This window comes from Equus asinus, chromosome 12 (assembly GCF_041296235.1).
Source record: "Equus asinus isolate D_3611 breed Donkey chromosome 12, EquAss-T2T_v2, whole genome shotgun sequence".
Lineage (NCBI taxonomy): Eukaryota > Metazoa > Chordata > Mammalia > Perissodactyla > Equidae > Equus > Equus asinus.
Genome location: NC_091801.1, coordinates 61,473,836 through 61,486,521, shown reverse-complemented (window position 1 = coordinate 61,486,521; position 12,686 = coordinate 61,473,836). Strand labels below are relative to the sequence as shown.

At 37.5% G+C, this 12,686-nt stretch overlaps 1 protein-coding gene across 10 annotated transcripts in view; it reads left to right on the top strand.

The window, feature by feature from the left end:
* TRPS1 (transcriptional repressor GATA binding 1) overlaps positions 1–7,844 on the top strand; it is a 250,512-nt gene extending 242,668 nt beyond the window's left edge. For all 10 annotated transcript variants that reach the window (XM_044780767.2, XM_044780771.2, XM_070481506.1 and 7 more), the window contains one exon: positions 1,239–7,844. In XM_044780767.2, coding sequence (XP_044636702.1) covers positions 1,239–2,300 — 1,062 coding nt within the window. In that variant the 3' untranslated portion in view covers positions 2,301–7,844. The remainder of the gene's footprint in view (positions 1–1,238) is intronic.
* The last annotated feature ends 4,842 nt before the right edge of the window (positions 7,845–12,686 follow it).

The following is a 12,686-nucleotide window of genomic DNA, read 5'->3' as shown; positions in this document are numbered from 1 at the left end:
GCCCTTTTAGAGAAATTTTTAATCTGTAAATGTGCATTAGTTTATTAAGCTTATTCTTTTGATTTTATAAACCAAGTTAGAGCTCTTACTGTAAGGTTTTTATTATAGTCTTATCTATGGGTTTTAGTCATATAATATAAACACCCGTTGAACATGTACATAAATACCAATCATATAATGCTTAAGCAGATAAAGTACTTAAGCTGAGTGAAAGTCAGCACTCACTTTAAGCACAGAGTAGAATGACAGATCAGCTATTTGAACCAAGGCTACAAAATGAACTTAGACTTTCAACAGAAAACAAATGCTTCACCTGTTCACAAGTAAAATCTTCCATAGTAAATATAAAACAATGATGAAAGGAAGAGACATAAAAGTGAGAGGTTTTAAAAAGAACTCCCGCTGATATGGCTTTGATTACCTGATATCTTTCCTCATGATTCTGGCAGTTTGTCTTTGATTATTTTTGCTCTGAGATTTAATATTTGACATTCACCTTTGCAGTTCTTTAGAAAACAGTATGTATCAGTCAGCTCCAGCTGCTGTAACAAAATCCCATAGACTGTGTGGCTTACACAACAGAAGTGTATATTCCCCCAGTTCTGGAGGATGGGAGGCTGAGATCAGGGTGCCAGCATGGTCAGTTCTGGGGAGAGCCCTCTTACTGGCTTGCAGAAGGCCGCCTTCTCACTCTGTCCTCATTTAACTTTATTTACCTCCTAAAACCATCTCTCCAGATACAGTCACATTGGGGTTAGAGCTTCAACAAATGAATGCTGAGGAGGGGGCAGAACTCGGTCTATAGCAGTGTGTAATTTTTTGACAATTGTCATTAAAACCTATCACCCATGTTATTATGTTGACATCTTAGTGCATGACTCAAAAGTTGAGAAATATTTCAGAAAAATCATGTTTCTTCAGGTAACTTTCTACACGGTTTTATCACTAAATGAGGCAATTCCAAATCTATTGAGTTTGGAAAAGCTGTTTTCAAGTAGATTGAAGTTTTCAGCCCTCCTGGCAAAGATGGGCCTGATTTAATTAGGCTAAAATAGGGCGCTCTGGTTACTTCTTCTGATTCTGCTTAGGGCAAAAGGAGGAGATTTAGTGGATCTATAACATAAAGCTTATCCTTGCTTTGAACTTAAGCATGGTTTATATTTGTGAGAAATTGTTAATGCATTTTAATGTATTTTTTAATGTTTTCCTTTTATGTCTTGTGTGTGTGTTCTCTGCAGACTCCCAGGCCTTTAAACATCATTAAACAAAACAACGGTGAGCAGATTATTAGGAGAAGAACAAGAAAGCGCCTTAACCCGGAGGCACTTCAGGCTGAGCAGCTCAACAAACAGCAGAGGGGTGGCAGTGAGGAGCAGGTCAATGGAAGCCCCTTAGAGAGGAGGTCAGAAGATCATTTAACTGAAGGTCACCAGAGAGAAATTCCACTCCCGAGCCTGAGTAAATATGAAGCCCAGGGTTCATTGACTAAAAGCCATTCTGCTCAGCAGCCAGTCCTGGTCAGCCAAACTCTGGATATTCACAAAAGGATGCAACCTTTGCACATTCAGATAAAAAGTCCTCAGGAAAGTACTGGAGACCCAGGAAATAGTTCATCTGTATCTGAAGGGAAAGGAAGTTCTGAGAGAGGCAGCCCCATAGAAAAGTACATGAGACCTGCGAAACATCCCAATTATTCACCACCAGGCAGCCCTATTGAAAAGTACCAGTACCCCCTTTTTGGACTTCCCTTTGTACATAATGACTTCCAGAGTGAAGCTGACTGGCTGCGGTTCTGGAGTAAATATAAGCTCTCCGTTCCTGGGAATCCGCACTACTTGAGTCATGTGCCTGGCCTACCAAATCCTTGCCAAAACTATGTGCCTTATCCCACCTTCAATCTGCCTCCTCATTTTTCAGCTGTTGGATCAGACAATGACATTCCTCTAGATTTGGCGATCAAGCATTCCAGACCTGGGCCAACTGCAAATGGTGCCTCCAAGGAGAAAACGAAGGCACCATCAAATGTAAAAAATGAAGGTCCCTTGAATGTAGTAAAAACAGAGAAAGTTGATAGAAGTACTCAAGATGAACTTTCAACAAAGTGTGTGCACTGTGGCATTGTCTTTCTGGATGAAGTGATGTATGCTTTGCATATGAGTTGCCATGGTGACAGTGGACCTTTTCAGTGCAGCATATGCCAGCATCTTTGCACGGACAAATATGACTTCACAACTCATATCCAGAGGGGCCTGCATAGGAACAATGCACAAGCGGAAAAAAATGGAAAACCTAAAGAGTAAAACCTTAGCACTTAGCACAATTAAATAGAAATAGGTTTTCTTGATGGGAATTCAATAGCTTGTAATGTCTTATGAAGACCTATTAAAAAAAATACTTCATAGAGCCTGCCTTATCCAACATGAAATTCCCTTCTTTTATTATTCTTTCTTTTGATGAGTTGGTTACCAAGATTTAAAAAGTGAGACAAATGGTCAGTGAGGAAAAATGGAAGATGGTAAATAGTCATGTTTTGGAAGCTAGTAAGTCAAAACCATCTTGGCGAATGTGTACTGTGGAAATGATCCATAAGAAGTATCTCCAGACTATAATTATGTTTGTAAAGAAAGAGATCAAAGCTGTCTAGAATTTGAAAGGGTTTACATATTATGATACTAAAGCAGTATTGGGCTGGCCATTGGCCCATTTGTTTAAAACCCATAAATTGTTGCCTAAATTTAGAAGTATGAAATCCTAGGCAGAGGAAGAGGAATCTAATCTCCAGGGCAGTGGAAGGAAAATGGCGCCCTCTTACATCAGTCTCCTCTCATTGACCATGTTTCAGATTTAGACCTAGAAATGTGAGCTGTGGTTAGGCTTGGTGAGAGAGCAGCAAGAAAAGTGACAGATGGTGGCACAGTGTTTTTGGCCAGCCCTACCTGTACATACACATGCACACCCTCTCTGATATTTTAGTCCTTTAGATGTTCAAATCCTCCTTTCCAAAGTAGTCGTTTTGTTTGCAATTTAGGTTCATTTTGTTCAAATATACATGCATTTTTAAAAACAACATCCTCCGTGCTTACGTAGTAATTTTATTTTAGCCAGATATTTCTTTCTTGTATGTGATGAACCAGTTTGGATTTGTTTTTTAAGCCTCCTCTTGGTCACTAATCTCGCTTGGCAGATTATAACTAAAGGGATCCCCTCGGTTCAAAAGACTAGTTGGATACAAAAGTTCAGACCACAAGCTTGATTTGTTTCAAACACATGGTATCTCTCCACAAGGTAACCTGCTGTATTTATTTATGTTTGTTTTTTTTTTTGGTTAAATATAATTTCCAAACTTTGTGGTCAGGCAGCGTCTAAGGTTACGTTACCACAGACTGACAGTTGGTATATATACCAGTCAATCCCTTCATTAGATTTATACAGGTTTAGTTAAGTAGCATTAAATAGGATTCTTAGGAGTATGTCTTCATAGTACTTTTAATACTCAAGGCTTTGTAAAACTATCCATGAAGGGAAAGCTCCTCAGCATAACTGCTCAGGGAAATAGGGCTAAATAACTGAACATTAAATAATTGGTTAAAGGTGCTGTTAGTCGAGCCCAATGCTTGCTACAAGGATGTATGTACAAGGACTGACTTTAATAATTTGCATTATATTGTCCCAACCAGTAGTTTATTTTTTGCCACGGAGATGTAGAAGATATTACAAGCTACTGGATGCACTGTCAGATTAACTTATTTCATTAAAGAAGTTGGGAGAACAAATAGGAAAAAAAAAAACTTATTTTTCTAGTAAATATTAATGTATTACATTTCAAATAATGGTGCCTGACATATTGAATAATTATTTTCTACAGTGTACGTATGCAACAAAGATATTCCATCATGCATTAGAGTCAGTTCTGGCTCTGCCTAGCTGTTTACATTTGCAAATGTAGCAAAAAGATAATGAAGCAACTATTTCTATTGCGGTAGATATCTTTTGTGTGTGTGTGTGTGCATTAAAGTTGTAAACGGTAACATGAAACAAATGAAAGTTCTTGATATAATGGTATGGAAAACAAGAAGGAAATGAAAATATTTTTATGCCTACTTAGGAAAAAAAGGGTAGCACTATTCATTCCAAGTACTTTTTTTTTTTTTTTAACTTTTAAGCTCTTAACTCACATTGTTATGCTTAAAATGATAAACATATATCCTCTTTTTATTGCTTTGTCTATGTTTCAGATGAAACATTTCAGAAATTATTTTGATAAGTGCTGCTGGAATCTGCAGCACTGGTGTTTTTATTACCTTCTGTAGTCGCATCCGCACTCCATTTTTACATGAATTTGCAGTGGCTTTGTATTGTTTTGTTTTGTTTGGGTTTTGTTTCTTTTTCACAGTGCCAGGTCTTCGTTTCTTAAAAAGTTGGATGGCAGGTAGAGTTCAACCAGTTCGTGACTGTCGTAGTGAATGAAGTTAAAAATGTCTTTCTGATGTTGTGTTGTCATTTCCATTCTTGCATTTTCGTTTTCATGTAAAAAAAAAAAAAAGAGAGAGACAGAGACAGAGAGAAAGGAAATCAGGACTAAGCCTTCTGCTTCAGTTTCATTTTTCAAGGGCCCTATTCTGATCTCACCAGTCGCGTAGCTCTCACATTCACATAAACTGAAATAAAAACGTGGAATGAGGAGCTTTGACATTCAGACTATGTGATGTAATTTATCTTTCTTAGGAATTTTGATGAATGCATCTCAAAACGTACAGGCAGACTTGAGAGGTGGCAATTAAAGAACTAAAAAAGAGAAGAGATTTCCCAAACAACAAAACAATAGTTAACTTTCTTAGTAAAAAGACTAGTAACAAAGTACACTGTGGCAATCCTCGAGCGACATTATATGTGGACTGCTCAAATCAGCAAAATACCAGAAGTTTGGTTAAGTTGGGCAATCTTACAGGTATGACTTTTTGGGCAAAACTACTCCATAAGCAATTTCTCCGTGTGTCACACACAAATAGGTTGTTGATTTTGGGGCATGTATGCCTTTTTTTTTTTATCTGATTTTTTTTTTTTTCTCAGACAGACATAGTAGTAATGATTAGCATTGGAAAATACATATCACTTTTCTTGGAATATTTATGGTCTACTTTCGGTAGAATTTTCTTGGATAGCGTTGACACGATAGATCTTATTTCATATTTCTTTATTATTATTTTATTTTCATTTTTGTTTTCATTATTATACATATTTTGATGGAGAAGAGGTTGGGCTTTTTTAAAAAGATGAAAAGTTACTGTAACACTAAAACACCCCTTATTTTTTGACTTACGAAAGCCTTTGCTCTGGCTCTCAAAATATATTATAAAAATGGTTGGTTGGTATTTTTATTTGGTTTTAAGATTTCTGAATCATTTTGTCTTAAATTGTGATTTTAAATGAGCTATTTAGGTACTTAACCTTTTTTGTGAGGGCGTTCAAGATGATTTAGGAATTTCCCCTCTTGGAAAAGTGTTCCCCTGTGATGAAAACTATATGCCAGCTCAAATTGTATGCCATTGAAAAACTGTAAGTCTTTAAAAATTACTTGTCTTTATTCTAAATCAAGCTTTGGATCAAACTTTAGGCCAGGACCAGCTCATGCATTCTTATTCTCCCTTTTCTCACTCTTTCTCTCTTCATCTCTCACCCGTATAGTCATATTGTTGTTTGGGATAGAAAAATCACAAAGAGCCAGCCCACCTTGGAAGGTTGTGGATTGAGAGACACTACACGACTCTAAGTAGATGAGAAAAGGATGGCGCTCCAGACATTCACACGTTGACTCTATAGTTCAAAAGGAAAAGAGTGTGCCCATTCTTTCTACATGACATATTGAGATGTTCTTTTAAAAAATCAACTTTTAAGATAGTAATGTTTTGTTCTAAACTGTTCTCTTTTAGTAAAGGTAGATTTTAGAAAACAAGCATGGGGGTTCTTTTCTAAGGTAATATTAATGAGAAGAAGCAAAAAAGTGATTCTCTAACAGCTCTTTGTTGAAGCCTGTGGTAGCACATTATGATTGCACATGTGCACGTACTCTCTTATGATCCAATGCAAATACAGCTCCAAAAACATTAAATGTATATATATTTTTAAATGCCTGAGGATATACGTTTTTCTTAATAAATTGAAGAGTATCAATACTGCTATTAAAATAATTATTAGCCTCCCGCTGTGTGGCTGCAAAATATCACAAGGTGATCTGTCTTGAGACCCCTGAACTGCCTGCCTGTTGAGTTAGTGAACGTTAACGCAATTCTAGAGGGCGAGTATCTGTCATCCAGAGGTGGAAGCATGGAGTCACGAAGCTGGTGGTCAGCCTCTGCGCTGTATGCCCGCCTTTTGCCTGAAGTTTACATGAGCTCACGTCTTCCTGCCTTTGGGTTGAGGGCCGTGGCAAAAAATGCAAGGCATCCTTTGGTGAGCAAGTAGCAAGGCATCTTTTGCTGACTGTCCTAGATCACAAGAGAAAATGGAGGAATTGAAATTCAACCTGAATATGAAACTAAATATGCTAACCAAAGGTAGGTACTATTAGGTGGAATTCTATCAGCAGGCAACTGTTAAGGAGAAGAGGATAGAAAGGCATGCATTGGGACTTTGAAAGGCTGTGTTATTTTCCCAAAGAAAGACTTGGCCAAGGGCAGAAGGCACAGCTTCTTTGCAGAGCACCTCCTTTTGGTTTTCCATTACTGTTTCATAGACAGGGGACCCACATCTTCCTGATAGCAGTGCAATTGTTTAGAAAGCATCCAGTTATTTGCAGTAATTAGGACCTCTGGAAGATGCTAGGGCAGAGATGTGTCAAGTCAGGGATGAAGAAAATGTGAAATATAACATTGATCCACACATGGAAACTGGGTAATGTATGCTCATGTGTTGTTCTCTTGAAAGAAAAAGTAGAGCTATAAGCTTCACTCCATCCTGTACCAGAGAAAACCAAGAGTAACTTTACATGGAAATAACATTTAGCTTTCATCAGAGAGAATGGTCCTTCAAGACCCGTAAGTCCCAAAACTGGATCCTGACTTTAGCCCTGGTTCTCTTTCATTATGTGACCTGCAGCAAATCACTTTTTCTTTTTGTGCCTCAGGTTCCTCACCTGTAAAATGGAAAAAAATATATTAATAATAATAATAATAATATTAATAATAATAATGGTAATGTAGTTCTTGTTTGTAAAGCACTTTGAGATCCTTGGTTGAAAGGCACCATGCGAGTGCCAAGTATTATTATATGGCCAAGGGGCCTATTTAAACTCTCAGTTCCCAAGGGCCAGGAAAGGTTGGGGTCATTTTGTTAAAGATGAGCTGTAAATATCATAACTAGACAGCCTATAGTGTTGACTTTGAAGAGGCGAAATTATTACAAGGCTGATGAAATCAGTTTCTTAATGGCTACCAACAAGGCAAATATCAGAATAAGAAATGCCAAATTCCTTCGGGTGGACTATTTGACAACATGGATAATTTGGGGGGTGGGATGGGAAACATCTCAAAATGCCAATATAAAATTAACTTACAGCAATATTCACCAGCAGAAAATGTCTTTCATGTGGAATGATTTCATGTTGCTAAGAAAAAATCCAATTTGTAGTCCTGATTTGAATATTAGAATGTTGGCTATAATAGTTCTGTTCTTACAACACATGGAATTCTTTTTTTGTTTTATTTAATTTTGTTTTCATAGTGCATGTTCATTTCTACTCACAAACATGTTCTTGGTGTATTTCTTATGCAAACAATCTTCAGGCAGCAAAGATGTCTGTTACATCTAAACTTGAATAATAAAGTTTTACCACCAGTTATACATAATGGCGTTGGTATGGTTTATATGGATTCACTTTCATCCATGTAGCAATAGGAGATACAGACCATTGTAACGTATAAACAGGCTCTGATGAATTGAGATGGTGAAATCAAACCACCATTTTCAAGAATATGACTGAGATTGGAAAAGCCTGAATTCTCAACTTGTTTTGTTTTGCCTTTTTTTTTTCTTTAACCAATCAATCTCTTATTGATAGATTTTGTGTAAAAAAACTATGCTAGTTTCTTTAGGAAGATTAACAATAAAAATTGTGTTTATTTCAAAATATTTATTGAGTATCAAGTATTGAGTCTTGAGTATCGGGTAATGATGATACTACAATATGTAAGAAAAGCTCCTGCTTTTGAAGTTTAACTTTGATTCAGTTCAGTATACCCGCGTGAAAAGAACGTAAAGATCCTGATAAATCATCTCCAGAAGTTTATATTAATATACTACATACCTTGTTTGTTTGCTTAACGTGAAATTAATCAGAGGCGGTTTCCTGAAGGATGATTTTGAAAGAAGAAAGAGGCAGAAGAAATCCAGGTAGGAAAAAGAATAGAGGAAAACTTACCCAAGTGTTTTTAACCAGAAGGAAAAACACAGAAAGGACAGGACGTAAAGTATATAAATAACTCATTGCACCGGAAGATTTGTTTTGAAGATTTCAAATTAATGAGTATCTCCTCTCCTTGCACAAGCTTCACTTCTCATTTTTGTGAACCTAAATTAACAAGTCCTTTATTTGTTTCTTCTAGCTCTTTCTCCTTTGTTTTGAAAACAGCAGAGTAGAGACTTTGAGGGGCTTTCATAATGGTAATAAGCTTGTTTCACAGCTGGAGGCAACATTCTCTAGATAAGAATGTAGTAATAACACGATGTGATTTCTTTTCCTTTTATAGAACTTGGTTCTTCTATCAGGGACCACTTTTTAGATAAAGTTGAATACACTTTGTTCTCACCCAGAACTGTCAGAATCCCATTCAAGGAGAAATATGTAGCCATCCACAGTTTACCATTGTGAGGGGAGAGAAGTGTTGAGTCGTCTCTGTCACCCCTCCCTCACCTTTGGGTCTCCCATCTCCGTGAGGGTAGAACAGGGGTCAGAAACTCAGTTGCACAAAAGGAGCGTGTGTGGGTGAAGCCAGCTGGGGGCAGACTTTGGGAACTAGAAGTCTATATAAAGGTGGCCTTTCCTCATCTCTAAGAATATTGCCAAGCTGACTTGTGTTCTCAGATTTTCAGTGTTCAAGAAAAACTGGACAAAGAGAATTTTATATGAAATCTCCTAATTTTTAATGTCAGTGACTGGCCGCTTTTTTTTTTTTTTTTTAATACTGCAAGCCAAGCAAAACACTTGTTCAGAATAAATTCCACCTCTAGACAGGCAGAGTGTGACCCCTGGAGCTTGAACAATAGTGAACTCTGGTAACTGGCAGGGAAGAAATTGGGCAAAGGGCTGAGGTTAGCTGTGGTTCCTCTGGGTTTTGTCTCAGGTCCCAGTGCATCTCCAGCTCTGCCAGGAAACCCAAAAGCACTGTGGCGGCAGCACCTGCCTGATTCTTTCGGAGCCAAATTTGCTTTAGATGAAAAACATTTGCACGGAAGAGAAATAAGCCCTATGTTTTGAGCATACTAATTACTCTGTACTTTTGTTCTCCATCTTTGTAACCCCAAATACAGTTCTTTTTTTAACACACCGGTATGAGCAAAGAAATCTCAAAAACTATTTAAAGTTGCTGAAGTTAATGTCTGGTAATGTCCAAGATGTTCCTACATCCCTCTCCATGGCATATTTTAGAGTGAAAATAAGGGTGGAAAAGTAAAACATAACAGTTGATGGGACGGGATGGGCTTTTTCATGTTATAGTTGATCATTTCAATGAATAATTTAAAGAACTTCTTTAAATAAAAATAAGTAATTTTTATAATGAAATCTTATTGCTAGTTTCATAATATTGTTCTCCAGTATATTCAGGATGTCAGTAATCTGCAAGTCATCTTTCATAAATGGTGCGGTGTTTGTATAGTATATATTACGTGAAGTAACAATCTTTTCTCCCAACATCCTGCTCAATAACAACAGTTAACAAATATTAACTTTTTTATTCAGGTAAGCAATAGAGATTGGGACAGCAAGGATTGTTAGAATATATAATAGAAATTGTTTAAACTACTTCCATAAGTAGAAGGTAAATTTCCAAGTTAAAATTGCAGAAGCACTAAACTTTAAGCAATTTCCCAGGAATATTTATCAACTCAAAACTCACAAATATATCACAGACTTTTTTCCAGAACATGTACCACCTCTTACATGAAAGCCATGTCTGCCCTCACCATGTTTACACATGGTCGTATTTTAAGTTGGTGTAATATACAACCAAGGGTACTTTCTTCATAGCTTAAATTTCCCTAAGTATTTTCTTTCTACATAGCGTGTACTACCCAATGAATTGATGTATCCTAAAAAGCATGTCTACGACAGGGAGTTTACAAAGCTGGATATCATTGTGATGGGTTGTTTTCTATAATCTTATTTTTACAATTGCCTTGATTTTTTCTCCTTTGAAGTTACCATTACTGTTATTTTGTTGTTTGTTAGTGATAACGTAGTACAAACTCAGGCTTCATGCATTCGGTCAACAAATATTAATTGAGCATTTACTATATACCAGCCACTATTCCAGACATTTAGGCTGTATCTGTGAAAGAAAACAGACCAAGACTCCTGTCTATGGAAAGGAGATAGACGATAAAGCTACACACACAATAAACAATTATGTAAATAACATTTCATGTTAGAAGGTGATAAAGGCTCTGGAGAAAAAAATAAAGCAGAGTTAAGGGATGTGGGGTGGATGGGTCCCATATTCAACAGCCTAAACAACAGTACAGCCTTCATTTGAGCCAAGACTTAAAGGAGGGAATGGCAGAGTGAAGAGCTGGTATAAAGGCCCAAACGTGGTAGAGTATTTAGTAATTCACTCGGAGACATAAAGCATTGACATGGGAGGAAAGCAAGATCATTTAGGACATTGTGAGCCACTTCAGGATTGTGGCTTTTATTCTGTCTGAAGAGGGGAAGTATTTTAATGTTTTCAGCAAAAGAGTGTTATTTGATTTATGTTTTAATGGGACCATTCTCGTCTATGCTTCGAATAAATCACGGGAGGTGAAGATACAAGGAGAGAATGAAGGAAACCAGGTTGGAAGCTAATTCAGTAATCTCTGCAAGAGATGAGAAGAGCAGAAAAGCAGTTAAAATTCCAGAGAGCATTTTGGAAGTAGATCAAACTCGATTGCCTGGATGTGGAGTGTGAGAGAAAGAGAAGAGTCAAAAATTATTCCAAGATTTTTGGTCTGAGCAACTGGAAGAAGAGACTTGATGGATCAGACTTGGAGTGGAGAAGGAAAGGAGTTAAATTCTGGACAAGCTACATTTAAGATCCAACTGGAAAGGTCAAGTAGATTGTTAGGTCTGTGAGTCAGGAGTTGGATAGACATTAGCATATAGACAGTATTTAAAATCATGAGACTGGCTGAGATAATCTAGGAAGGGAACAGTTAGAGAAGAAAACAGGCTCAGCATTTGGAATTCAGGGAAATGAGGAGACACTAGCAACAGAAAGCGAGGAGAGAGGAGCGTGTGAGGTAGAAGGAAGCCAAGAGAGTAGGGCATCTTGGAAGCCAAGGAGAACAAAACTATCATGGAGGAAGTGATTTACCTTCGAGGATACTGCAGATAGGTCAAGCAGGATAAATACAGAGGATTGGTCATTAGCTTTAGCAACATGAAGGTCACTAGCAGGATCGGCTATGTAATCAGTGGGGCGCAGGGCAAAATGAAAATGCAAGGTCTCCTTGGTCAAAAATTATTAAGAATTTCAGGATGGTGCCATCAGAGCATTAAACGAGCTCGGGGCCCTGTGCAACTGCACGGGTTGCATGCCCGTGAGGCTGGCCCTGGTCACGGTGACATCGACAAGAGCAGTTTTGTTAGAGAGATGGGTGTAGAGCCTGATGGAGTAAATTTAAGAGAGAATAGGAAGAGAAGTTTGGAGAAGTGAGACTAGAAACAATTTGAGGAGTTTTGCTGTAAAGGGGATCAGAAAAAAGGGTGATAGCTGGCAAGAGATATTGAATCAACAGAAAGATTTTTTGCTTCTGTTTTGTTTTAGGATGGGAGGCGTAAGAAATGTTCCTTTGCTAAGGAGGATGATGTCGCCGTAGGGAGGGACTTCTTTATCTTACAGGAGACAGGAGAAAATAGTTGGAATGATGTTCTTTAATAGGTGAGCAGGTGAAAGGAGATAAGATCTTATGCCCAAGTGGAGAACATGACTTTAGAGAAGAAACGAATAGTGCACACTTATAGTCACAGTTGGCAGAGCAGACTGTGTAGACACAGATGTTGGTACAGGGTGGACGTGATGGTAGAAGCCCCGAAAGCTCTATCTGTTTGATGAAATGTTTTCTTGTGGCACTACTGCACTCTTATTACTCCATCCAGAACTCCAAAGCACTCCATTCAGAAACAAGGCAATTTATACTTTAAATAAGCCCATATGGTTTCTTTATGTGCCAATGGCATTTGGATATTTGGATAAAGTTAGAAAACTCACTTGGCTGAAGGTGGTGTTTGAATCTCACCTTAAAAATTGCGTCTGTAAAAATCTGCCTCAACATTCATTTTGTTTAGTTAATACTAAATAGTTATTTCTCATTTTCTTAATTCTATTTTTAAAAAGACAGCATGTACTTTGTTATGCTAATAAGGAACACCGCAGGAAGTACGACATTCTTAATTTCTCCTAATACTTTCTTACAAATTCCTGGAGATACAC